At 32.4% G+C, this 27,063-nt stretch overlaps 1 protein-coding gene across 10 annotated transcripts in view; it reads left to right on the top strand.

The window, feature by feature from the left end:
- LOC123672269 (protein phosphatase 1 regulatory subunit 12B) overlaps positions 1 to 27,063 on the top strand; it is a 51,677-nt gene that overhangs the window by 9,586 nt on the left and 15,028 nt on the right. For 3 of the 10 annotated variants that reach the window (XM_045606307.1, XM_045606306.1, XM_045606308.1), the window contains 9 exons: positions 565 to 640; positions 4,560 to 4,694; positions 6,922 to 7,041; positions 7,835 to 7,948; positions 11,223 to 11,394; positions 13,030 to 13,212; positions 16,430 to 16,601; positions 19,200 to 19,321; positions 19,433 to 19,501. In XM_045606307.1, coding sequence (XP_045462263.1) covers positions 565 to 640; positions 4,560 to 4,694; positions 6,922 to 7,041; positions 7,835 to 7,948; positions 11,223 to 11,394; positions 13,030 to 13,212; positions 16,430 to 16,601; positions 19,200 to 19,321; positions 19,433 to 19,501 — 1,163 coding nt within the window. The remainder of the gene's footprint in view (positions 1 to 564; positions 641 to 4,559; positions 4,695 to 6,921; positions 7,042 to 7,834; positions 7,949 to 11,222; positions 11,395 to 13,029; positions 13,213 to 16,429; positions 16,602 to 19,199; positions 19,322 to 19,432; positions 19,502 to 27,063) is intronic. The other 7 variants (XM_045606309.1, XM_045606313.1, XM_045606314.1 and 4 more) reach the window with 5 other exon arrangements.

Raw genomic sequence — 27,063 nt, 5'->3', positions numbered from 1 at the left:
TGTCGAAAGATAACAGCTTCAAAAGTGACAGCTGCCCAGATAGCGAGATATTAAAATCCCTATATTATGTTACTAAATAAGTGGGAAATTTTTTAAGGGGTGAATTCTTAACAAATATTATAGATTATTCTTTCATGTAAACAAAAGATCTTATGCCATTCATTGAAAAGTTACACATTTCCAAAAATGAGAAACCAAAATCATTTTTATTTCTTGAAAATGTTGAAGAGTTGAAGTAATGGCATTTTGTGAGCATGTTTTTTCAACGAAAGGGCTAAATATGGATGTTCTTTTATAATTTTGTTGTGATCTTTTAAAGAGATTAAACATGCAACCCTTATTCCATTTTTTTACCAAATCTTTAATGAATCAAAACTAGTGAATTCAAAAATATGTGTTGAAAATTATGATTTATTGCAAACATTTCAGCTCTTGTTTTGTGTCTGTGAAAGCGATGGATTCTCAAAAAAAAAATAAAATACATTGGCATAAACGGACCATAGAAGATGGAGTATTTTGCATAACAATATGTCTATTTTCTAATTTCTCTTTTTTTTTTACTAGGCAAAACTTTATCAGATGTTGACTTCGAAAACGAAGTGACATTGAGAAGGACTCACAGCTTCCAGACAGATAGAGAGTAAGTTGAGTTTGAGGTTTTTTATGTTACTAACCCTTGGCAAAATGAAAAACCTTTATGGGCATAAACGAAAAGTTTGGTTAGGTGGTAGTTTTCACAGAACGTTGATTATCTTATTGAAAAATGTTAAAGATATCAAATTTTCTTATTCAACTTTTCATTGAATTCCTTAGTTGAAATTTCTCGATTAGACAACCAAAGTTTTGTGATCACACCGTTCATCTCATCCAATTAATATCTGAAAATTCTTGCATTAAGTCATCATTTTTTGGATACCAAGTGTATATTATATGGAAAAAATGATATTTTTGATATAACTGCTTGTTTTGGGTTTTCGTTTTAATTCGAATTGAAAAAAGTAATACTTATCTTTTGTTTCACATAGTTTATCTATACATATATAAAAGAGGGATCTATGGATATTATGTAAGGACATCACATACAAACGACTGTACAATATTGGATAATCCTTTTTTTTATTGTGTTCATTACTCTCATGAGAAGGTTTATACAAAAGAATATTTTCTAAAAAACCGTGGAGAAATGTAAAAGAGGCTTCCATTTCTCCTCTGACCCAGGGAATAATCATATTAAGATGTCTTGACATCTTAAATACGATTAACTGAACTGACACTTTGTCAAAATTGAAATTATTGGGCATTATAGATTTGTATACAGAACAAATTTATTCAACTGAGGAATACCTTCTACAGTGACTTAATAAAATGGGCCTTACATTTCAAATAAATCTCAAAAAGTGAGAATGTAAACAAAAAGCCGCCATATTTAGGCTCAGAAACCAGCAGCCAATCAAAAACGTATCGCCACTTTGTTTAATTAAGTTACTGTAATCCGTAGGAGCTGAAATTGCCTAATACCCAGGCCAAATTAATAATAATAAAAATACGCTTTGTTGGTCTAGCGAGACATTCATTCTATGTACAGGGTTGGCAAATAAGCGAGGTATGCGGCTATATCTCAGGATTCCCTCATCGTAGAGACTTGCGGTAAAAAATTTTACCACTAAAGTTCATACCTCTACCGCTAGGGGGCGTAAAAGCTACCGTCGAGTAGAAAAATGAATTTGACTCGAAAATGTTTCATATGAAGTTGAAGAAAAAATATCATTACTGTAATCCTTGGAAAATTCTCTATCTTTTTGAATTGTCACTTTCGATTTTACGACATCAAATAAGGGTAGGTGAAAGGGAGAAATCTGACTGATTGAAAGCCTGTAACTTCAGTTTGGCTCAACATATTTGAGCAAATTAGATCTCGTCTGAAAGATAATATCTTGTTGATTGAGGACAAAATATAGTCATGATGAATTTGTTTTTGCTGGTTTCGATAGGGGGCGCTAAGTCAGAAGTTCATTGTTTTGTTCATTTCACTCCGAAATTTCAAATGTAATGACAGGATTTTCTCAACAGAAACAGACATTCCATCAAATTTGCATGACAAAACCTGGAGGTCGTAAAGCGATAATTTCAGGAGTTCTGAAGTTATGGCCGAAAGAAGTTATTCTTCAACTGATGCACTGCGAAAAACCAGATTGTGTCTTTGAGTTCTAACAGAAACAGAAATCCCATCAAATTTGTATGAAAATACCAAAAGGCCGCGAAGCGATAGCTTCAGGCGTTCTGGAGTTATGGCCGAAAGAAGACACAATTTAGTTTTTCAGTGCATCAGTTGAAGAATATATTTTTTCGTCCATAACTTCAGAACGCCTGAAGCTATCGCTTGGCGGCCTTTTGGTTTTTTAATGCAAATTTGATGGGATTTCTGTTTCTGTCAGAACTCAAAACACAATTTGATGTTTCGCAGGGCGTCAGTTGAAGAATAACTTCTTTCGGCCATAACTTCAGAACGCCTGAAATTATCGCTTTGCGACCTTCAGGTTTTTTCATGCAAATTTGATGGAACTTCTGTTTCTGTTAAGAAAATCCTATCATTACATTTGAAATTTCGGAGTAAAATGAACAAAACAATGGACTTCTGACTTAGCGCTCCCTATCGAAACCAGCAAAAACAAATTTATCATGCGTATATTCTGTCCTCAATTAACAAGATATTATCTTTCAGTTGAGATCTAATTTGCTCAAATATGTTGAGCCAAACTGAAGTTACAGGCATTTCAATCAGTCAGATTTCTCCCTTTCACCCACCTACCCTTATTTGATGTCGTAAAATCGAAAGTGACAATCCAAAAAAATTGAGAATTTTCCAAGGATTACAGTGATGATATTTTTTCTTCAACTTCATATGAAACATTTTCGAGTGAAATTCATTTTTCAACTCGACGGTAGCTATTACGCCCCCTAGCGGTAGAGGTATGAACTTCAAAATAATTTCCAGTGTGTTCTCTTGTAAACTTTAGTGGTAAATTTTTTACCGCAAGTCTCTACGATGAGGGGATCCTGAGATATAGCCGCTTACCTCGCTTATTTGCCCACCCTGTACATATTACCTAAATCAAATACCAAGTAAATACTATATTATGTCAAATCATCTTACAAATATTCTTTTACCCTATAACAACATGAAGTCTTTAACACCCATTTTTCCTCAAAATCGCACTTGTAATGAAAAAATAATTGTCAGAACTAAACAAAATTTGTTCAGAATTGTCTGAAATGCATTTTGTGAGATATTTAGGAAGGTTTCAATTTGAGAAGTTAAATTTAATTTTTGATCATTTTTTATGCAGATAAATTATGCAAGGTTTTGATAAGTATTACTATTTTCTTGTGAGCATAACTATATCAAAATTAATATTCATCTTGCCACTGGTTGGTGATCGCTTTGTTAATTCTATTTGATTTCAAACTAACGTTTGTACTACTTTAGAATACTTTGTAGTGTGGTAGTTCTAATAGTTCCTCTTAATAGCATCATTCATCATCGACATTCAATGCATGCATATTTTTTATGAAAATGCAGCTTCTTTTTGTTTAGAAATTAAAGATTTGTGGCTAATAACATATTTTTTCCATTACGATCAAATGTTTTGTGGAATGAAATTTTTTTTAAAAATTACTCCACTGGAATCTTAACTAATTATTTCCCTTCAAGTATTTTTTTTTTATTGATTTATTTTAATCAACTGCTTGAGAGTTATTCCTTACTACATTTTAAAAAACTCTTAAAATTTCATAGTTTGAATTTCAAAGATGAACAAACAGGGATTCAAATAAAAAAATTCCTTCACAAAAATTATACAACATAAAAAAGTAAATAACCTGTTCAATAGGGTTGAGGAAATTTTTTTTTCAACTTAATTTTAATTTAAGACCTTGGTCGTTTCTTCTTCTCTCTATATATTCATTATTTCTATTCAAAAAGAATAATCTAATACGATTCATTTTTCCAAAAGAATAACACAACTTGCAGACATCTTTATTCATTATCGTTCTGAACCAAATATCCCAAAACTTGGCGAAACACCCGGAGAATTTTTTAACTTTAATCTGTCAAAAATGTTCCAAATAAAAAGATAATGGTTTTAGTTACGGGGACGTCCAGTTATCCTAAAACGTCTTCCATTTACTTCACCTGTAGGGGGGGGTCAACCTTGGAATTTCTAATGGGAATCCCTGTATTTGAAAAACTCGCCCGGTATACAATTTTATTCTAATCCTGAGGGAGAATGAATTTTTTTATTTAAAAACCTTTTTTTTTCAATTATTGGGGTTTTCTATGAGATGGAAGGAAATAATTGATAATAGTTTATTATTTGAGAAATATGTACTTGTTTGAATTAATATTTCACAATTTGATCATTATTTAAGAAAAAATATTATTATGCCCGAATCTCTGGCCAAATCCGTTTGATTCAGGAACGAACACAATATTCTTCTAAAGTGGTATAAACATAAAGGCTGATGCATTCTAACAATTTGACACTTGCTTGTATGTTTAGGTTTTACACGAAATATATGGCGCTGCATGCTCGCATTGAGGCTAATAAAAAAAAGGCTTCCCTTATTCCTTACACTGCAAGACCTCAATCAAACATAATAATGCCTACTTACTTAAAATCTTCGCAGTTCGACAGGTATGCAGGTCATATTTTTTTTTGCATATTAGATACTTTTTCAAATTCATTTGAATGTTGGAAGGACGCGCATTCAATTCTTATTTTAACCGTTTGAATGCGCGATTCTTCCATAATATTCCACCCATTTCTTCATTATCTTTTAGTTAAAAATGGTACATACTTATATTGAATGTTATGTGTGGTTTATTGAAATTGTTTTGGGAACCTTTATTATAATTTAATTGAATCGACTAAATGGGTATCACAATTCAGACTCTTTTCACAAGCACATTTTTTCATTTTGAAATTTTTATGAATTTATGAATTTTTAGTAATTTTATCTCTATAATTTCTCAAACATATTGCTGATCTGTGAATCAAAGTAATATTTTAATACGTCAATAACAAGAATATAATTAACGATCCTCTGACGATTAAATATGAAATTATCCGTTTTTCTGAATGAAGGATCAATAAAACATGAAGTATTTTCGCTTTTAACTAGACGTTTGACTTTATTCAAAAACTTCTTCAGGGCCCTGAGGTAGCATTTGAATAAAAAGGAACGTCGGCTTAAAACTTCTTGTTCTATAGATCCTTCCTCCTCAAAAAATGAACATTTCCATAAGTTAATAACTCACATTGAAGTGATCTTTACAAAAAAACAGTCAATATTGAAAACAAACGACTTCTATATGGCATTTGAATTTTAAACATTCCTGAATAATTTGACTTTGAGTATTTGAAAAATCTAGATAATTTCACGCCATGAAAAAATTTAGATTTGTGACCAACTGAATTTAAGTAATACCATAAAGACAATTTTTATAACCTAATAATCAATGCCCCAATAACAATTTCATAATAGACTTGAATGGTGAAACGTTCATAAATACCTTGACTAATAAATTTGGTGGATAGTAGATATATGTCCATACAGAAATATCATTCTAGATTTTGTTACGAGAGGAGCTCATAGACAATTTAGTATCTGGTGAATTCATGTTCTTTCTCACTATTGGTACTTGGGGACATTTTATGGGATGGTGAATTGTTCTTCAGCTTTATTAATAGCCATTTCTAATTGCATGATCGAATTATATGTTTCCTTAGGCAAACTCCCTAGATGGTCTTATAATGAATTTTGAATGAGAATGTTATATTTATTTCTGAAACAATCTTAACAACAAATCAACAAATCACTTCGATTTTTTGCTGTTAACTAAAAATTTTTTACTGATACCTCTTGCCAAGCTCATGTTCCTTCTAATATCCTTGATGATATGACCGAAATGAAATTTTTTGCAAAATTGTGGAATATTTTGAAGAATGTTCTGAAATGAAAACATATTATCAATTCTGAAAAATTGAAGTGATTTGTTGAGTAGTTCTGGACTTAAAAATTTTCTTTCTTCTTAAATTTTGAATTATTATTCTTCGAGTATTTACTAATTAATCAGTCATTAGTTACCTCGGAACGCTTTCATCTTATTCATATTTTAACAAAACAATTAATATGTACAACGAATGTAACTTATTAATCATATTTTTATTTTGATTGTTTTATTATTACAGTTTTTCTGATTGCTTTTTAAGTAATTGATTTTTTTGTTTACATAGTATATGGTAAAAGTTTGATATTCTCTAGGAGGCATAGAAAAATGAACCTACTATTGTTTTTCAGTTTATATATGCATTACAATAGAATAATTAGAAAAATATATAAATTGCTTAGAATTGCATTTACAGCTTATGATTGAGGAATCTTTTTTCATGATCTCCATAGGTTCTAATTGATAGGTGGCGTAGGCCTAGAGTCTCCAAACAATGGTTTAATTATTATAATTTTTTACGTATAATTTTTTAGACATACTTTGCAAAATAGCTTAATGCTTGGGAAATCAACAAGGTTAAGAATTTTCCAATTGCAGATGTATGTTTTTCTTTTCCATACCAGAAGACACCAAATATCCTTATTTAAATTCAACATACCCTTATTCATACTGTACTCTTTTTTTTTACCTGAGTCGGTACTTTTCGGGGTAAATTTGGATTGAAAACTACTACTAGCTTTTCAATATACTTATACACACCTTGTATTCTTTTCTCTATGCCTCTCCATATATTAATCTAAGGTATTTTTTCTTACTTTTGTATATAATTTATAACTTATTTACTTTTCTTTATTTACTAACTGAATAGTAATAGAGTAGCATTTCAATATCACCAAATTCATATTCTAAAGGTCGAAAGCAGAAGAAATAAAACCCAGTGCTATTACCAACTCAGTTTCCACAAATACTACGACTTCCCCGACGAAAACATCACCAACAGTATCTGTGCCAAACAATCAGCCTGTCAGAAGGTAGGTTATTCTTTGAATTGCCCAAAATTCTTCATTTTCATGAATTATAATAATAATGATTTTTATCCTGTTCCCAGAAAAGGCTAGATTTTTTCCCTCAATTTTCAATTCCGGTTGAAGAGCAAATTAAAATGACAGTTGGGAATATGTATATCTATATTTCAGCTGTCAACTCTGATATACAGTGTAGGGAAATTTTTATTTCACAGACTTCAGGAACTAGATATCTTTTAAAGGGATCCTAGGTATCGATAGAATTTGTTGAAATTTTATTATGTTACATCTAGGTTATTTGCGCCCTTTGGCCGATCGTCGAGTTCAGAGCATTTACTCCAACATAAGAGGGAGAAAGGTTGAGACTCCGGTCCCGTGACCATGAAAAAGATTATACATACATAAGTTTGAATTTCAACCAAAGAGAATAGAATTGATTAGTTCAATATGTAGAACCAATCAAAACTATGTTGTGCCTCAGGTCAGCTGATGCAAACATCATGGCGTCTCACTCCTATGTTGCAGTCGATTCCTCTCTCAGTATACATATTATTATGTCATTGATTTTTTTTAACTTATGCATTTTTTGTTTTTAAAATTATCGTCTGAAAAATAAATTATATCCAAAAATGAAACAACAGCAACTATAAAACTATATATGATATCAACATTTGATTTTCATCTCATATTTAAACAGTTTAGATTGATTTTTGTCGATTGAAATTGTTATATCTGCCGCAGAACTAAATGTTTTTTGAAAAAGTAATGTAATAAGGAGTCTTATCTATTTTTTCGATAGCGGTTTGAAATTATCTATGACTGGCTCGAAGGAAAACCTAAATACAAACAATTCTCCTACCACACCTACAACGCCTGGAGGAACCAGATTTCAAGCTTTTAAAAATTTCTTCAAGTATGGTTGTGTGAGATATGCTGAATATTGAATAATTGTTTTTCTTTGGTTTTTAACCCATTAATACTGCACCACAACCACCATTTTCAGCTTCTAGTTTCTTTGGCATTGCACATTTTCTTGTGTAGAATGTTTGGAACTTTTTTTCAGGAACGAAAAAATGAACCATATTTTGATTGAAATTATGGATTTTGAAAATTTCACAACTTCATTCAGATCCAATAACATTGCACAATAATTAAAGAAAAAAAATGTACTAAAGAATGATTGCTCAAAAGAGATTTTTTTACCATATCAATTCAATCAATTTTTAATCATGTCTTCTATTGATCTTCTATCAGTACAGTAAAGTCCTATATAAACGTTTTTCCAATAAGAGGTTTAACTTTTATATTAAAGCAATAGTATATTTCAAGAGAAATTAATGGCGAGTTTCATTTCATTGTAAAAGTAAGTTTAATTTCATTGTAAAAGTAAGTTTCATTCCATTGAAAATGTAAGGTAAGCCATTAACAATGGGAAACGATTGCAGCCAAATGGCCGCCACTACTGCAGTTGCACCACCATATCCTTTTCATGGAATTTTTCATGACGAATTCGCACATTTTCGTCTGTATGTCCCCGATAACTTCACGAATTTCATCTTTAAGGTCTCGAATCGATTGTCGAGCATTGGTATAGACCTTATCTTTCACGTAGTCCCAAAGAAAAGAGTCTGAAGGTGTCTAATCACATAATCTCGATGGCCAATTGTGTACGCCTCTTCGAGAAACTACGAAACTTTTCTTGCAAAATTGCAATCGTTTCTTTGCCTGTGAGGCACGTAGCACCGTCTTGTTGAAAATAAACGTCGTCCACTTCAATATCCTACCATAAAACTCATCAATCATAGCCTTATTCCCAATATCGACTAGAAATCGACAAATCTCGGTTTTCGTCAACATATTGGGCGCCACAGCATTAAAATTATCATTTGCTCTTGGGAGACTTACACGGTTTCGATTCTTCACATCATTAACTTTTCCCAACAGCTCAAATTTTTCCACCAGTTTCTCTATTGCCGGTCGACAAGGTGCTTTAGCCCCGGTGCACACATACGACTTTTGCAGTCACGACACCGTTGCTGTGTCGTACTTGCGACCTGTGGTACAAAGAATCAAATGGGAGCATGCACAACACCCGCCGTGCAGTTGCGACGTCGTAACTGCCAGCCTACGGTCGTTTTTTGGTAGCATGTCCCTCTAGGCCGCAACTGTGCCGCAGTCGTACATGCGATCTCTCAGTACTCTTTTCTATATTGGCCTGTGCACACATACGACTTTTGTCGTGAGTTCGCACAATGGCAGAGAGGGAATTGGATATCGATTTCTTCATTGAAGAAACTAAAATGAGATGATGTCATCAGAAAAATTTATTGGGTAGTAGTATGTTGTTCTCATCAATTCTTCGAACAACAGGATTTTCAACAATTCATCTCTATTTCTCATGATCGGTGAGTCCGCTGGTAGCTCATATATTTTCTTCCGAACGATTTTATCATTGTCTATAGTTATTGCGAAAGTAATAAAGTGTCTTATTCAAGCTCTTATAAAAATTTAAATTCAATTTTTGAAACAGCTAGAGATTTCAAGATCATATGAGTGACAGTTTCGTAGAAATCATGAAAAACTGAAAAAGTTTTAAATTTTTATGATCCAACAAATACAATGCGCACTAGTTTCCCATTCAGCATCGTGAATGTAATACTTTCTGGACTTATTTGATTATAATCAAATAAGTCCAGAAAGTATTACATTCACGATGCTGAATGGGAAAATAGTGCGCATTGAATTGATCCGGCTCCGCAACCACGCCGGTGTAGTATGTAGTGTGCATTGAATAGGTACGACACCGCAACGGGTGTCGTAACTGCAAAAGTCGGATGTGTGCACCGGGCCTTAGCCCCGGTGCACACATACGACTTTTGCAGTCACGACACCGTTGCTGTGTCGTACTTGCGACCTGTGGTACAAAGAATCAAATGGGAGCATGCACACTACCCGCCGTGCAGTTGCGACGTCGTAACTGCCAGCCTACGGTCGTTTTTTGGTAGCATGTCCCTCTAGGCCGCAACTGTGCCGCAGTCGTACATGCGATCTCTCAGTACTCTTTTCTATATTGGCCTGTGCACACATACGACTTTTGTCGTGAGTTCGCACAATGGCAGAGAGGGAATTGGATATCGATTTCTTCATTGAAGAAACTAAAATGAGATGATGTCATCAGAAAAATTTATTGGGTAGTAGTATGTTGTTCTCATCAATTCTTCGAACAACAGGATTTTCAACAATTCATCTCTATTTCTCATGATCGGTGAGTCCGCTGGTAGCCTATATATTTTCTTCCGAACGATTTTATCATTGTCTATAGTTATTGCGAAAGTAATAAAGTGTCTTATTCAAACTCTTATAAAAATTTAAATTCAATTTTTGAAACAACTAGAGATTTCAAGATCATATGAGTGACAGTTTCGTAGAAATCATGAAAAACTGAAAAAGTATTAAATTTTTATGATCCAACAAATACAATGCGCACTAGTTTACCATTCAGCATCGTGAATGTAATACTTTCTGGACTTATTTGATTATAATCAAATAAGTCCAGAAAATATTACATTCACGATGCTGAATGGGAAACTAGTGCGCATTCAATTGATCCGGTTCCGCAACCACGCCGGTGTAGTATGTAGTGTGCATTGAATAGGTACGACACCACACCGGGTGTCGTAACTGCAAAAGTCGGATGTGTGCACCGGGCCTTAGTTTTGCGAACTGTGACTGTAAAATTTTCACCATTTTTGTAGTGAATTTTAATAATTTCAATATGTTTTTGAAGCGTGTATCGTTCCATGTTTAGTAATAGTGTAGTTTTTACTTGTCAAATATCACAAGTGACACCTGCCCAGATAGCTATCCAAAATGAAACCTCTTTATTGGAAAACCCTGTATTTTAATGGATTTCGTTATAAATAAAATAAATAAATGGTGATCTGGCAAATCGACAGTTCTTATCGACAGGTCGCCGGTAAGTGAATAGGCACCTCAACTTTCATGTTGACTGACTTGTGAGCGATTCAGAACAGAATTTTATCAATATACGGGGTGAAGTTGTGACATTTTTTAAATCCTTAACAAAACATATTTTCGTAATTCCATATTTCGATTTTGTTGCTTTTCATGAAGAGAGTGTAGATTGATGTGGCGAATCGATTATTTAACCGGTTTTTTTTTGTTAGGTCTTTCGTGCCGCCAGTTCGAGACGAAGAAAGCGAGACGCAGAGGAAGGCACACGCTAAACGTGTACGTGAGACTAGACGCTCTACTCAAGGTGTGACTTTGGAAGAAATAAAATCAGCGGAGCAGTTTGTGAAGAACAAGAATCAGTCAGTAACTCAAGATACAGGAAATGTAAGTTGTCTTTCAGTTCGGCGATGTGAACCTAACTTCACTCGTTTTTTTTTTTTCAAATTTAGCTAAACGTCTTTCACATTAAACTTCAACACACTATTAACTTTGATTTTCGAAGAAATTTATGGCTTATTGAAGTATAAGACCAATTAATCAGGGTCGTTACTCATTTTCCGATTAACAAAATGTGTCATTGTACATGTATACTAACACTTCACTCAATAAGTTCCGGGCCCAGATGGCATACTACCTTTTTCTTCGTTAGTACAAAGTTTCAGGACATAGAGTTAAGTCTGTACCTAAATATTGAAGGTTGACTGAAACTACATTTGTTGTTGTTGTTTGAAAAATGGGTAAAACGAGTTTTGTATATTGACAAAACACGGTTATTTTTTTTTGGGGGAAATAATATTGTACATGCAAAGAAATGGTTTGATCAGTGTTATTCAGACTCTGCTCCATCGACAACAACGGTTGAAAAGTGCTCTACAGAGAGAAATTTGGTGATTGCCGAGATTGAAACCAAAGAAGAAATTTGTAAAGGTATTGAAAAGTTAGAAGAATGTTGGTGTACATGGCCAAAGGCTTATTGTGTGAAGTGTTATGAAGGTGTATGTATACCAATTTACAGGAACCAGCTACATTGGCCTGACTGCTAATTTTTGTTGTATTTGTATTGTATTTGTTTAGTATTGGTAACTATCACAAGGCAAATGCTGTATAGAAAGTATTGTTTAAATCAAAAAAGAAAAAGCGTAATTAGAAACCCCAATTCACGTGATGGAGCGTTTATCCTCTATTTGGCTGTTACATATTGTAGTTTCGTAAAAGTGTAAGCCTGAACCGATGCAATCGGCTGTTCTTTTTGTCTTAGTCATAAAATATAAATCTCTCAGTGATTACCTCATCGTGTTATGTAGTAATATCATTGTATACAGATTATTATATATTTTATTATTATATTATCATTGTATAGGGTTAATAAAGTAGTAGGATAACGTCGTTCAGATTCCATTTGTACCGTTCATCAGCACCATCTTGAAATGAATATTGATACTAACCAAATATTTCATGTAAAGCTACCTCTTTCGAACATTTTATGAGTTATCTAAGACAGGGGGTGGATTAAAGCAGGTTTTGTTCGGTACTTGTGGCTACACTGTTACAGTGACAATATAATAGTACTAGTATTTAGTCATTGTACTTGTACTATACACTAATGGTAAAGATAAGTATGAAATTAGAAAATATTTTTAACCAGAATTAATTTTCTGGTTGAACTAGACAATAATTAGTGATGGGAGTTATTGAAGAAGGATGCATATAGGAATATAAAACACTGTACTTTTATCATATAACATGTGATTTTCCTAGTTGGTTTGACTTTCATTTCGTGAAGCTTCCGTTGTCCTACTATATAATCTTTGTACAATGGTGATATGTAATATTTTTTAGTTGAATCAGAATTTTCTAGCCCCAGTTTATTTTTTCCGTTTCAAATAATACAATTTAATATATAAATGTCTTATTACCTATCAGAGCGTTGATATATTTAATTTTAACTGCATTCTCGAAAGTCCCCTAGGAGCTTGTCATTTTTTTTACACACTCACACTTATTCATTATCACTAACAGTCTGGGGTTAATGGCGATTCATTATCATCATCTTCGCCTAATGGGGTGAGCGTATCTGCCACAATAACCACAGCAACACCAACCGTTATTGCCGCCAAGGAAAGTAGTCCGGATGACCCTATACCTACAATACAAGAAAGACGACCGTCTTGGAGGCTTAGGGTTGATAACGGTAGCAGTAAGGTGAGTTTTTCATGCTATCATCAAATAAGTAGACATAGAAGCGGATAAATATCTGGCAGTCTTTTTAGTAACAGGTGATGTCATTATGAAATAAAATGTAGAAAATTTAGTACTTGGTAGAGATGAGCGATATTTAACGAACCGTGATTTAATCACTGATATCAGAATGTCACAGGTAGTCACGGTTCCGAAAAACGAATACAGAGCGTGACGGGATCACGGTTTGAACATTATACAGATCTTTTCAGGGCATATCATCGTCCGTTGCAAATTATGAAGGCAGCCTGATGTTTTTATTACTTCGGAACCTTTTTTGACTAACATAATTGCATATTTTTATGACAATCCCAGCATCGTAGGCAACTTCGCCTGCTTTAGGAAGTATTTTTGTAGGACTAGTTAAACAATAAATACTTGCTACAAACAAATAATAACTACTGAATTACTGCATAATTGGTGGTGGAAATAAAATTCTAATTTTATGCATATCTTTGATAAACAACCCCAAAGAATTTCTTTCTATATCGAAGTTGCCGACCGAAGCAATAAATGGTACTGTATTATAAAAAATAAACGAAAACACGTCAGAGACATAATAATAATAGGCGAAAGACCAGCAATCTTTGGGCTTTCTTCACAGAAGTTGATGTAAATTATGCTACTTGTAATTTATGCAAGTTGAAATTATCTTTCAAAATTACCTCTTCAAATTTGAGGAAACATTTGAAAAATCGATATCCTTCTGTTACAATCCTACCTAAAAAGCTGAAACAAGGAAAAGAGTTGAAAATGTAAGAAAAATGGATGTTTTCATAATAATTTTTCATTAATTTTGCTTTGCTTTGAATGATAATAGTGACCAATTCGAGTTGCAAAGATGAACGAACTAAGGTTTGGGCGATTCATACAAATATTAATAACAAGCAACCTCAACAGTGATCACGTCACGCTTTAATTTCACTGATATCATGAAGTAACGTTCAAGTTTCACAACGTGATCTAGAAATCACGGTATCGCTCATCTCTAGTACTTGGTCTAGATGGCGACACAATTTATGCATAATTTTTTTCGAAATTTGGTTCATTCGTTATCGAGAAATTCTATATTTGAAGTTTTGTTTGATATTGAAGTTTTGGACGATTTTCAAGAAATTCATCCTTGAGCAAAAGTCGACTCGCTATGCCAGCGATAAACAGTGGTTTTGGTTGGTGATGAATTTTTTGCTAGACCTTAAAGAGTGGGGGGGGGGGAATCTCGGTGTGGATTTCATTTCAAAATTGAACCCCCTAGAAACTGGTTTGCTTCTGGCTTACAAACGGGGGTCATATTTTAGTTGGAATGCCCTTTAGGAATGCATCTCGATTCAACTTCGATTCTAGAATGTTTTTTTTTTACTTACTCCCAGATATTTTTCCACTTTGTTTTAAATGGGCATTAGTTTTTATGGTAGTTACATTGGTTGGTATTCATACTAATAAATAAATTTTGTGATTGGAGTAGAATCTCTTCCTTCTAGTTTTATTTTGTTTCTCAATGATTACCGGATAAATTGTTCTTTAACCACGGAATTTTAATTGTTTTAACGCTATTTTGATATCATTGTTGTCATCTTCAAAAACTACAGCCGTCTTTGACCTTTTCTTTTTGAAGAGATAGCATTATCATCGAAATGACTTTAAATGCATATGGAAATTCATGAATAATCTTGTGTATACTACAATAATTATGCTGAAATATTGTTTGTGTTTGTTATTGTTGCTTTGATACTGTAATATTTTTTTCGATCATGAAACCATTATAAGCTAACTGTTCAATTCAATTTTTCCTCCATGATATAAGATGAAGAGATTTTATTAAATTCACTCATCTAAAAGATACGGTGTAGATGATATAGTAACTTATTTTAATTTCTGTGTTAGAATTCTTTCTTTACTTGAATTTCATTTCAATCTTATTTCATTGAATTCTGCTTTTGTTTAAAAAAAAACAGAGGTACTTTTTTATTGCACAATAGTTATTTCACTTTCATTCCTGAAAATTACTAAAAATACATATTTTCATTCCTATACTTCAATCTGATTTTTATTTTATTCTTATTGGTGTTTTTTTCAGATTTATATATTGGTTTTTCCACTTCTCTGCTTGTATTTAGTGTGCCACCCTTTTCTACACTTAATATTTCTTTTAATAATCCTTTTTTTATATAAATTAATAGTGTAATCCTGGCTGCTTTTAAGTATAATTATTTTGTATTTATAAACCCTTGTAAAGTAGCTAGTTGCTGTATTTTTATTTATTTTGTATAACAGATCTATTAGAAAACTCCCATTGATAAAATGGTACTTAATAGAATTAAGACCAAATTTTTGGTTTGAAATGAGCATTAACATTTTCAGGAGGTTTTGGTTTTTCTCTTGGGATATTTGCATGTTTCATCCATTGTTTATCACTTCGGTGTTGTTATTTTGTTTGCTTTAAATGTTTTTGTTTTTTTGGCTTTTTCTGTAATTTTATATATTTACTTATATATGTCTAGTTAATGGTTTTTTTTTTGTTAGAAAAGGTTACATGAATACACTTAATACGCTAACCAATCATAAGAATTTTCAAAAAACTACTTGCCAAAATGATCTATTATGCTCTAATTTTCATCTGTGATATGTATTTCTTGACTGACACTAATTCTCTACTTTGAAAATGATTAAATATTAGAATGAAACTCACATTTCATTCACATTTTTCTAATAGATTTCTGTGTATAATTTGATTAGTGTAAATGCGTTAATTTAAGATCTGACATATTTTTGTAAATTTATTATAAATATATATTTTTTTAATAAAGGTAATTCTATTGAAATGTCCATATTTTTTGAACATATATTTTTAACCTAATCTAATATCTTTTCATTCAGGATACAGAAAAATTAGATGTGCTTTCCAATTTTCAGATGTTTGGTGAAATTGGAGCAAATAGTTTAAAATGCTTCATTCGTTGAAAAAAATATTTCATCCCCCAATATTTGAAGTCATCAAAATTTTGTACACATTTCTAGCAAAATTTGATCACAGATCAAAATATGAAAATTATTATTTCTGCATAAGACTGAAAGTTTTGGTATGATAGTAACTATGATGAAAATAGTTTCAATTGAATTTTCTTAAGTGAATACGGATCGACATAGTAATTTTCACCACTGAACTGAGTATTTTTCGCAGTTTAAGCTAGAGGACGCTTCAAAGCCACCCGAAGCGCCGAATACTCCGTCCTTTATTCGAAGAACCACCAATCCAAACACAAATCCGAGACCTTCTTCAGCACCACCTATTGAAACTGCTGAGACTACCATCACACTGCCACTAAGAAAGCCTAGGGTACCAGAGGAAAAAGGTTTGTTTTGCAGTATTTTGAAATTAATGTTCTTTCGTTCAATATTAATAACTCCGCTTATTATTATCACATTAAAACAATTATATAATTTTTTCAAAATATTATGTGCTTCGTTTTACTGACATGTACAGGGTGGGCAAATTTCGATGTTTTAGCACTACAACTTTTAAACCAGAGGAGATAGACAAAATCTGATACCCTATTCTCGGTTTCTTTGTCTGAGAAACTAACAAGAGTAGTATTCATTTTTGGCTACCTTCTTTTGTTTTCGAGTTATAAGCGAAAATTGGAAAAATGACGATATCGAAAAACATTTATATCTCCGCTAATACTGATGATAGAGCTCTGAAATTAAAACATTATACAGGAGCTTTTTATGCAGAATCCAGTGGCGTGCTTGTCTTTTCAGAGGGGTTTTTAATTACGAAGCTATGACCCAAAGTTATGTTTTTTCAAATGGGAACACTAGTGTGTTCTGTGCCATTTTTTGAAAGCTCAATTTTTCCTGATTTCAAAAATATATAACATTCTATGGTTTGTATTGAAATAAATAACAGAAAATGGTCAAAACCTTTTTTTACTAAGGAGTCTCAATATTTCTATGGTTTCAGCTGTTGATGAGGACAGAAAAATAGAGCTTTCTATAACAAGAGTAGTGTTCTTCCGTCAATCTGATTATTTCTATGCTTTTTACTAATTTCTACTAAATTCGAATCTAGATATATTTTATAAAAAAGTTTCGAAAATATAAATGAACTCGGAGAAAATTTGCTAGGTTGCTAGAACACAGTTTCCATTATTCATCCATTGAATTCGGTGCAAAATATCGAGAAGATGTGTCGACTGTGCATTGTGCACATTATAACTCTTTCGATTGAAACATTTGGTCTTGTGGATCTTTTCGTTATTTTCAAATCAATTTTTAGATATTTATAAAATATTAATTATCTAGATTTGAATTATGAAGAAATTAGTGAAAAGCATAGAAATAATCAAATTGACGGGAGAACACTGCTCTTGTTATAGAAACCTCAATTTTTCTGTGCTCATCAACAGTTGAAACCATAGAAATATTGGGACTCTTAGATAAAAAGAGGTTTGACCATTTTTTATTATTTATATTAATACAAACCATACGATGTTATATAGCTCTGAAATCAGGAAAAATTAAGCTTTCAAAAAATTCCACAGAAATCTAGTGTTCCCATTTGAAAAAACATAACTTCGGGTCATAGCTTCGTAATTAAATACCCTTCTGAAAATACAAGCACACCAATGGATTCTACGTAGAAAGTGCCTGTATAATGTTTTAATGTCAGAGCTCTATCATCAGTATTAGCGGAGATATATGTAAATGTTTTTCGATATCGTCATTTTTCCAATTTTCGCTTATAACTCTAAAACAAAAGAAGATGGCCAAAAATGAATACTACTCTTGTTAGTTTCTCAGAAAAAGAGACCTAGAATAGGGTATCAGATTTTGGCTATCTCCTCCAGTTTAAAAGTTGTAGTGCTAAAACATCGAAATTTGCCCACCCTGTACATGAGTGAAAAGAAATGACGCCAGCAGAGAAATACATTTAACTCAAATAAAATTCATCAGATTATCACAATTCAAATAATCCTCAACTGAATTAGGTTCTAAAACAATTAACATTTTCTTTATGACATTTTTAAACTTTGGAAACATAAACATTCTACAGCAATCTGGTAATTTATTATAAAGTCCTATGCACATATACTAGGGTCCTTTCTCTGTCAATGTTAGTCTATGTATGGGACAGATCATATCTAAAGTTCTCGTATTATAATGATGAGTATATTCACTCTCGAATTTATCTTTTTGTTTGAAAAGGAAAACCAAACACTCATATAAATACAGAGCAGAAACTGTCATTATACCCATTTCCTTGAAAACACCTCGGCATGAATCTCTAAACTTCATACCATTTATAGATTTTATGGTTCTCTTTTGTACAACAAATAATGTTTGTATGTTGGAGTTGCATCCCCAGAAAATGATTCCATATCTAAGAACTGATTCAAAATTGGCTTGATAGAGTATCTATCTAGTTATATTAACCTGAAGATATGGTATGACGAAACAATATGGAAATAAAGATAGCGAAAGTAAAAATTTTTTTCATTCATAATTTAATACAAATTAATGAAATATTCAAATATTGCAACTTGAGTTGCTGAAAGATGAGTACTTTTGAACATATTTTTTGTTCAGCTCTTCATGAATATTGTATAGATCTGAGGTTGTCCATATTGATTTTTCCATTTCGTCCTTGAGTGTGAATACATTATGAATGGCAGTTTATAAATTGAAAAACATCATTCGCGAAACATTTGTTTGGTAAATAAATCATTAAGAATCATGAATTTAGTTATTTGGTGATGGCATATGACCAAAGAAATTCGTAAAAACAATATGTAATACTCGAATAATTCATTAGATGATTTACCTCATAACATCTTGCAATATTAATATTCATGAATTTCCTAAAATATTATGACTTTTCTATATCGACTAGTTTTTCATTTTGAATGAAGCGTTTAATTATTGAATTATTCTTTCGAACCTAATTTCAGAACAAGACAAAGAAAATGATTTAAGAAACGCTCAACAAGCAACTTTGGCAACACAGGCAGCTATACAGAGGAGAAGAAGACCAAAGAGAAGATCAACAGGGGTAGTACAATTTGATGTTGATGTGAGTTCGAAGTATTTCATATAATGTTTTTACTTTTTACCATTTCCAAGATGTTTTCTGTTAGATTCTTTTGGTTCTCTCATCAGTTTCTAATTTCAACTGAATTTTCAGGATTTAGATCAAGATAAAGATCCGACTGCTGGAGGCGATTTTGAATCAAATTCTACAGTTGACCATGAGGTAGGAAATTTGCTAAATTTTAATCACTTTTTTTATTTTATAACTGTTATTACGTTATGATCTTTTTATGTCTATATTAATGCTCAATTTCATGTCCATTGACAATAGTCATTCAAGAACATTTATTATTTTGTATTATTTTCGAAGTTGAATTTGTTAACATTATGACGAATGAGGAGCCGATTAACTGAATAATTTTGTCCGTGCATTCCCCTCAAATTATCTCAGTATTAACAAATGAAAACTGATCTTGATGAGAAAATTTAACAATTTCTAAAAGCTGTTGAAGAGTATATATTTCCATGATTAAATGGCATTACCTACTGAACACAATTGACAAAAGAAATGTCAAAAACCAATACGCAGTGTTGCCATTATAACTATTTCATATTGTTTGATTCTTATTTGAAAACCCTACACTTTTTCGATACATCTTCTAGATATTGATATGACATATACACCCAGTTGGAGGGACGTTCATTAAAATATTAATCCTCCAGTAGCAGGAGCCAGTTGGCTACCTGCACCGTTTAATGGAGGATTAAAATTTTAATAAACGTTCCTGCAACTGGGTAGTTTAGTGTATTCAGATGGCAGATTTCGAAATCCCTCTCATGTAATGTAGGAATACGTCAACGTCTAAAAAAAAAATTATGTCGTCTTCCAGCCTGAGTTTTGGTTGCTGTATTTTACAATTTTATTTTATTGAAAATCCAAATTGAAACAAAGTTGGATATACAAGAAACGAAGGCCGGAGTGAAACTATAAAAAGAATTTCTTATAGACACTGTCCTTTCAGTGTGCCTGATTCTGAGAAATGATAAATAATGGAAAATATGTATCTAATATAATACTATCTACAATAGTTGAATATTTCCAAATAATTCTCAAAGAAATATGTACTGCGAAATCAATAAATGAATTAGTTGGCCGCGAATTATTAAACTACCACGTATTTCATTAATGTAGAAAAGCTAAATTCTGTATGAAGTTATCTATGGCTTAAAATGACTTATACAAAATTTCTTATAATTGGATAAGAATGGCAAGAGTTGAGACGATTACAAGGATTTTCGAAAATTCAGACAGACATACACAAAACCTAAGTTGTTCAAGATGGTATGAAAAGCATTTTGCAATCAGCAATGTTGAATTCGGATACCAGAATTTTTTTATTTCCAAAATGCTTCCCCTACCTTTGGTAGACTCGGAATTATGCAACATCTGTTCATATGCATGCCGAAATTAAGAAACATATAATCAAATAATTACAACTCCAAGGTGAGTTTGTTTGGAATATTTTTTTTTCGCTTCATCAAACTTTATTTATCCATTCGTTCGCCTTGTTGACAACTACCGAAATCTGGAAAGCATATCTATCGATTTGATTATCGTGGATTGCACATTGACTTGCTACTTTGAAAAATCCAGGAACGAAAAGTAAACAATCGAAAAGTAACGTACTTCTCGATTCCGAAAAACAAATAAAAACTACCTTGAATATGACAAAAGATTTACTTCGTAATGTTCGTGAATGCCTCTAAATATAGACCGTGAAATTTATATATTTATAAATGTTCTCATTTAGTGCAACGGTTTTATTAATAGAAAGACTTCTTCTAGTACGCGTGTAAATTACTGAATCCCGGTGTGTCCAGATGATATGTTTACAAATATTGCGTACCTCGGAAGGAATCGCTAAAATCGGTTTCATAAATAGGATCATTTGATACCGGACATGTCATTCGTTCTTTCCAAAAACATCGTTTATCACTTTCTCATATGCAGAAAGTGGGCTTTGTTAAATATATGGTCTTTATAAAGGCTTAGAATATCGTAGTGGCCTTTGAAAACTATTCTATGTGATAAAATTCCAATATTAACCAATAGTGTGTTATTAATTCTTATTCAAATTTTGTAAAATTTCCAAACCCACGTTGAGCATACTAAAAATATTTCAAGGCCTGTATAATACTACCCTGGAGTGAAATGTTCATGATTTGATGGGAAAACTATATCAAACAAATTGATTAACATAGTTTTTTTTTTCGAACAAGCGAGTGACTTATTTCAATCAATTACATTAGAAGTCAGCTGACATTCTATTTCTGGTTGAGAAATGAGAATAATAAACGAAATTTAATGAGAGTTATCATATTCCCACTTTTTTATTATTTACATAACAATTGTTTCGCTACACAGTACCTTCTTCAAATTTCACAATTTTTAATAATTGAAGTTGCTCTATAGAAAAACAATTGTTATTTGAATGATAAACAAGTGGAAATAGATTCATTTATTGCATTTAATCATGGAAAGATACACGTTTCAACATAGTTTAGAAATTGTTAAATTGTTTTATCACAATCAGTGCTCATTTGTGATTATACAGAGGATTTTTGGAAGAATTCATGGACGGCATGATACAGTTAAGCGACTATTCATCTTGTTGTAGACAACTTTGAAATTATCTTAACACAATACAAGAGTACCAGTACCAAGTACTAGGCCGTACTTGGTCTCAAACGTTTCTCTGATTTGCCGTCCTTGTCTACGTCATGCAAACTTTCAAAATACGTTTTTTTTTAACTTCAGAAAAACCGCATTTTTAGCTTTTGACAAGACTTTTTATATAATATTTTTATGCGAAAATTCATAAAAAAATGAATATTACTTCGGAAAGTTGTATTATTCATACATTTATTCTTCAAGAAGAAAATCCATCTAATAGTTTTTTTCTCTAATTCTGTGGTTATTCCGTTCATTCTTCCACATCTTGTAGAACAAAATCGTGCGAGAATATATCAGAAACGCATAGTTTTCATGGTTATATTTTATTATTCTGTGTTGGTACTCCGAACTTTCCGCCACGGCTTTATCTGTCAATTCATCAATTTGCCTTAAAGAAATCAGTTCTGCCAACCAACATTTTTCAATGCAAAAATCACTAAATTATATTTATGGAAATATTTCATTAATTTCAATGAAAATGCAATGAATTGGAGAAAATAATGTATAATACTCGTACAGAAGGCTCATTCTACCACTCGTTCATTCCAAAACTCGCCACTTCGCGGCTCGTTTTTGAATTTTGAACTCGTGGAAGAATATCAATGCCTTCTGCACTTGTATTATAAATAACTATTCCATCACAAAAAAAATAAATTAGGACTTTCCTCAATGACAAAATCTTCAAAATGAATAATAGTGAAAACCTCAACCAAATCGATGGTCTCTAGCGTAAAATAAAGCGTACTCATTTTTGAAGTGATAGCTGAAACGGTGTAGTCCCCTCTCGAAGTGTCACTTTATCTACCCTTGCGGTTAAAGTGATACTTTATTCAACTCAAAAGAGGTGCTTTAGCAATATTTAAACATTAGCTATAGAAAAAACATTTCAATATATTTTTCTAGGCGTCATAACGAATCCAATAAGCTATCGTTCATATTTTTAAGAGCATTTTCGAGAAAGTGACGTGACGTTCGACTATCAATCATTGTCGAGGATTTCCCTCTTTATTTTTCCTTTTCTATTTCTGGGGACGTTCGCGCGAACTTTATTTTTCTTCCTTAAACGCGTGCCAGATGCGGTTCATGTTCTCCTTTTAGGGATCAGCATGGTTCTGATGCATCATCCTGCGTAGATTTGCCGTCAATGTTATTATAATACAACGTGAACTACAGAAGAGAGGTGGGCTTATTAAGGATGTTTTAAATAGCTCGTGAAACTGTATTTCAGTAGATATTTGACCGACACGTGTATCGCGGCTTTTGCGGAAACGAAAATCGCGCAACTATACATAGGTTGTTAGTTATAATTGTGTTGTTTATTTTCTCGATCTCTATTATTTGATCCTTGTTGTCTATGCCAGTGTTGTGTAGTTTATATCCTTCGATCGAACGTTAATTTTCTCCACATTACACCCAGTATATGTATCAAGAAAAAAAAACAAAATTTTCATACATAGTGTTCTTACGTTGAGAGTACAGGGTGTCCAAAATTCGATGCTCACTGAAAGCATCTCAAGAACTGAACCAATAGAGAAAAATCTTCAAGGACATCCGATTTCGAAATAATAAGATATCAGAAAGCAGATCATAGATATCTTGATTCGTTCTCGAGTTACAGGGGTTTTCTAAAAAATGACTGTTTCAAATATTTCGCTTTATGTATCTTGGTTTCATGATATTCGAAAAATTCTAAAACGTTTTTTTTCAGTATTTTTATGGTTCGTATGATACTCATAACAGACCATAGAAATCAATAATTTTTTTTTAAAATACAGTGGAGAGTTGGTGTTTCTTAAATGGGACATACTATATTTTTTAACGCAGTTTTTCAGCAGCAGATTTTTCGAAAAGCATCCCGTTTCTCAAAAATGTCAGTTTCAAAGACATTGATTTTTTTGAGCTCATTACCTGATGGGACACCTCACTTAAACATTTTTCATTTATTTCGAGATTTGATTCATTTCGTGCCCATTGTATAATTGTGAGCCAGTCATAGATAGGGTGTCCCATTTAATTAGAAATTAATTCTCGTTCGTATAGTGGATAATTGGTATTTCAGATGGGACACCCTATGTATGACTGGAATTCAATTATATAATAGACACAAAATTAATTGAAGTTCGAAATAAATGAAAAATATTTATACAGAGTGATTCACCGGGATGGCCCTATAGACGTTTATGGAAAACTAATCATAATTTTGAGTTGAAAATTTGCATATTGGGGTTTAAGACAATGATCTTTCTAAAATATTTTCTGATCTCTACAACTTCCGGTTATACCGGAAACAGACAACTACTTCCTTATTTCAAATATATTATTGCATTATTAGATAGCTTTTTTGACGACAATTTCGGCAATATGCCATACCTTGAGTGAAAACTCAACGATTCATGAGTTAATGGATTCTTATGAAAAAATTTTTCGGCAGAAAAATCCACACACTAATAAATTGCGATTTTTCCCCCTTTAAAGTTCTTCCTCTAAAACTCTTGAAGTATTACTTTTAGGTATAGGGTTTGCTTAAGTAACCCCCACTATTTTTTCCGTAGAATCGACTGAAATAATAAAAAAATATAGGTTCTAATTTAAAAATGTTGAGTTTTGGTGAATTTCAGTTGTCCAAATACATGATCTTATGAACACCCTGTACATTTTTGGTGGTCCAAACCTCAAACAGTCTCATAATACTACGTATTAAAAAGACAAAAAGCTTTTTCTGCCGAGAAGAAAAAAATTCGGGTCCTCATTGCAACCATTTTTTTCATAAGAATCCCATTGACTAATGAACCGTTGAGTTTTTACCCAAGGTATGGCATATTACTGGAATTGTCATCCAAAAAGCTATCTGATGATTCAATAATATATTTGAAATAAGTTGTAGAGATCTTACAATATTTTAGGGAGAAAGATCATTGTCTCAAACACCAATACGAGTATGCAAATTTTCAGCTCAAAATCATGATTAGTTTTCCATAAACGTTTAATAGGCCTTCCCGACGAATCACTCTATACTATAAGGGTCCCATCAAAGAATGATCTCGAAACACTCAATAACTTCGGATATTTTTGAAAAATCGATTACTGGATGCTTTTCGAAAAATCTGCGACAAAAATAGCGTTCAAAAATATAGGCTGTCCCATTTAAGAAACACCAACTCTCCATTATATCTCTAAAATAGTAATTAATTTCAATGGTCTCTTATGAGTATCTTATGAACCATAAAAATTACCGGAAGAAAAAAAACATTTTAGAATTTTTCGAATGTCTTGAACAGAAACCATAATAATAATCATTTTTCATTTAAATCAGTTTTTTTCATCTTTTGTTGTCTAAATGAAACGAGTGGTAAATGCATGCAACGCTTATCATGGCTAATGGTATACGAATCACATGATTGTAGATTAAGTTGTCCAATAATTCTTTTTTTTTTGTGTCTCAAGGTAACGAACCTTCATTTTCACAGAAACGATTATTTTTAGTCGGTTATAATTCGTGAACCGCCGCTGTTGGCAAACAAACCTAACCTTTGTGTCATGTCGCAGGTGATCCCAAAAATCTCGTTAATAAATTATACATATGAATTACAACGACATCATTTGTCGTGAGATTATTTATGAATTCTGCATACAATTTGCAAATATTAAAATTTTAATACATATGTTTCCACGGTTATCTTTAAAAAGAAACTATCTAACCCAAATATTCAACCCATTATAGTTTGTCCCGATCACCACACGTATTACTCAATATGTCTCCACTTGAACTAGCTTCCTTAGTTTTAACTAAGAACTGTAAACAGTGAGTTGTTAATGGATGTTAGACTAAAAAAATTAAACAAATCATCTCTTCTACTGAACATATCGATACCGTCCATTCTGCCTTAAACTTTTTGTTAGAATTTCGGATTCTAAAGACATGGTGGATTTATCATTATGATTCGATATTCTTTAATTAGATAGCAAAGCTCTTCAATACACCCCATTTAGAGTGGTGAGGTTTCTTCCAATGATAAGACCTCTGTATCATCATTTGAGATCAATTTCTTTTGAGTCTTGTATATGTTGTTCCTTTCATTGCATTCGGTAACCTTTATTTTTCATTTTTCAAGCAATTTTTGTATCATTTTAGGAGATTTCGTAGGATCCTTAATGCTTCTGCATCTTCATCACTAGCTAGTATCACTAGGTCATCAGCAATACTCGTAATGCCTTTAATCCGTTCAGTTCTGGGTAGGTCTGCAGTGTATAAGAAAGTACTAAGAAAGTAGAGGGTCCAGTACAATCCCCTGAGGCACTCCTGCTCTAATTACTTGGTTGGAATATTCGCCGTTGAATTTTGTTCAGAAAGTCCGATCGCTCAATTAAGATTTGAGCAGTCTGAAGTATAGTGGGAGTTTTTCCTTAATTTTGTGAAGAAGATCTTGTCGAATACCTGGTTTATAACCAAAAATTCAGATGTGCAGTATTTTTTCTCCTTTATCTGGTGCACCGTTCTGCAGCATTGGTAAACGGTTGAGTGGTGCTGGCGGGACCCAAACTGGTGATCTGGTAATCACATATATTATTTCAATAATTCTCTGGTAGATCTGATTTTACATGATTTTGCACAGAATTGTCAAGAGACTTATAGGCCTATAGGATGAGACCTAGTTAGAGTTTTTGCCTGGATTCAGTAAATAATAATCTGCTGTTTTTAATTTATTAGGCCAATGGAGGTGATGTTTGAAAATGGTATTGTAGTTACTGCTTTAGTAACATTTCAACTCCCTCTTTTGTCAATTACTGCGAAATTTGTCGAGCTGAGACTCTAAGGCTGGTTTGGCTTATTTGGCAACTCCTACATAGGTTTTTACATATTTAGTAGGATCAAAATCGCTTTTTACCGCTTCCTCGAGCTATGAATTAAATCGACCTTCTTCAGCAGATGATTTTCAGCCTTTAAAATACCTGATCTCAGCAGGAAACTACAGTACTTCAATTTCCATTTAAAGATATATTCTCAATTTCAATGGGGTTGTATTTCAGGAACAAGGCTGGTTCTGATTTAC

This window comes from Harmonia axyridis, chromosome 2, assembly GCF_914767665.1.
Source record: "Harmonia axyridis chromosome 2, icHarAxyr1.1, whole genome shotgun sequence".
Taxonomy (NCBI): domain Eukaryota; kingdom Metazoa; phylum Arthropoda; class Insecta; order Coleoptera; family Coccinellidae; genus Harmonia; species Harmonia axyridis.
Note: the sequence above shows the minus strand (reverse complement) of the source record. Positions and strands in the feature narration are given on the sequence as shown.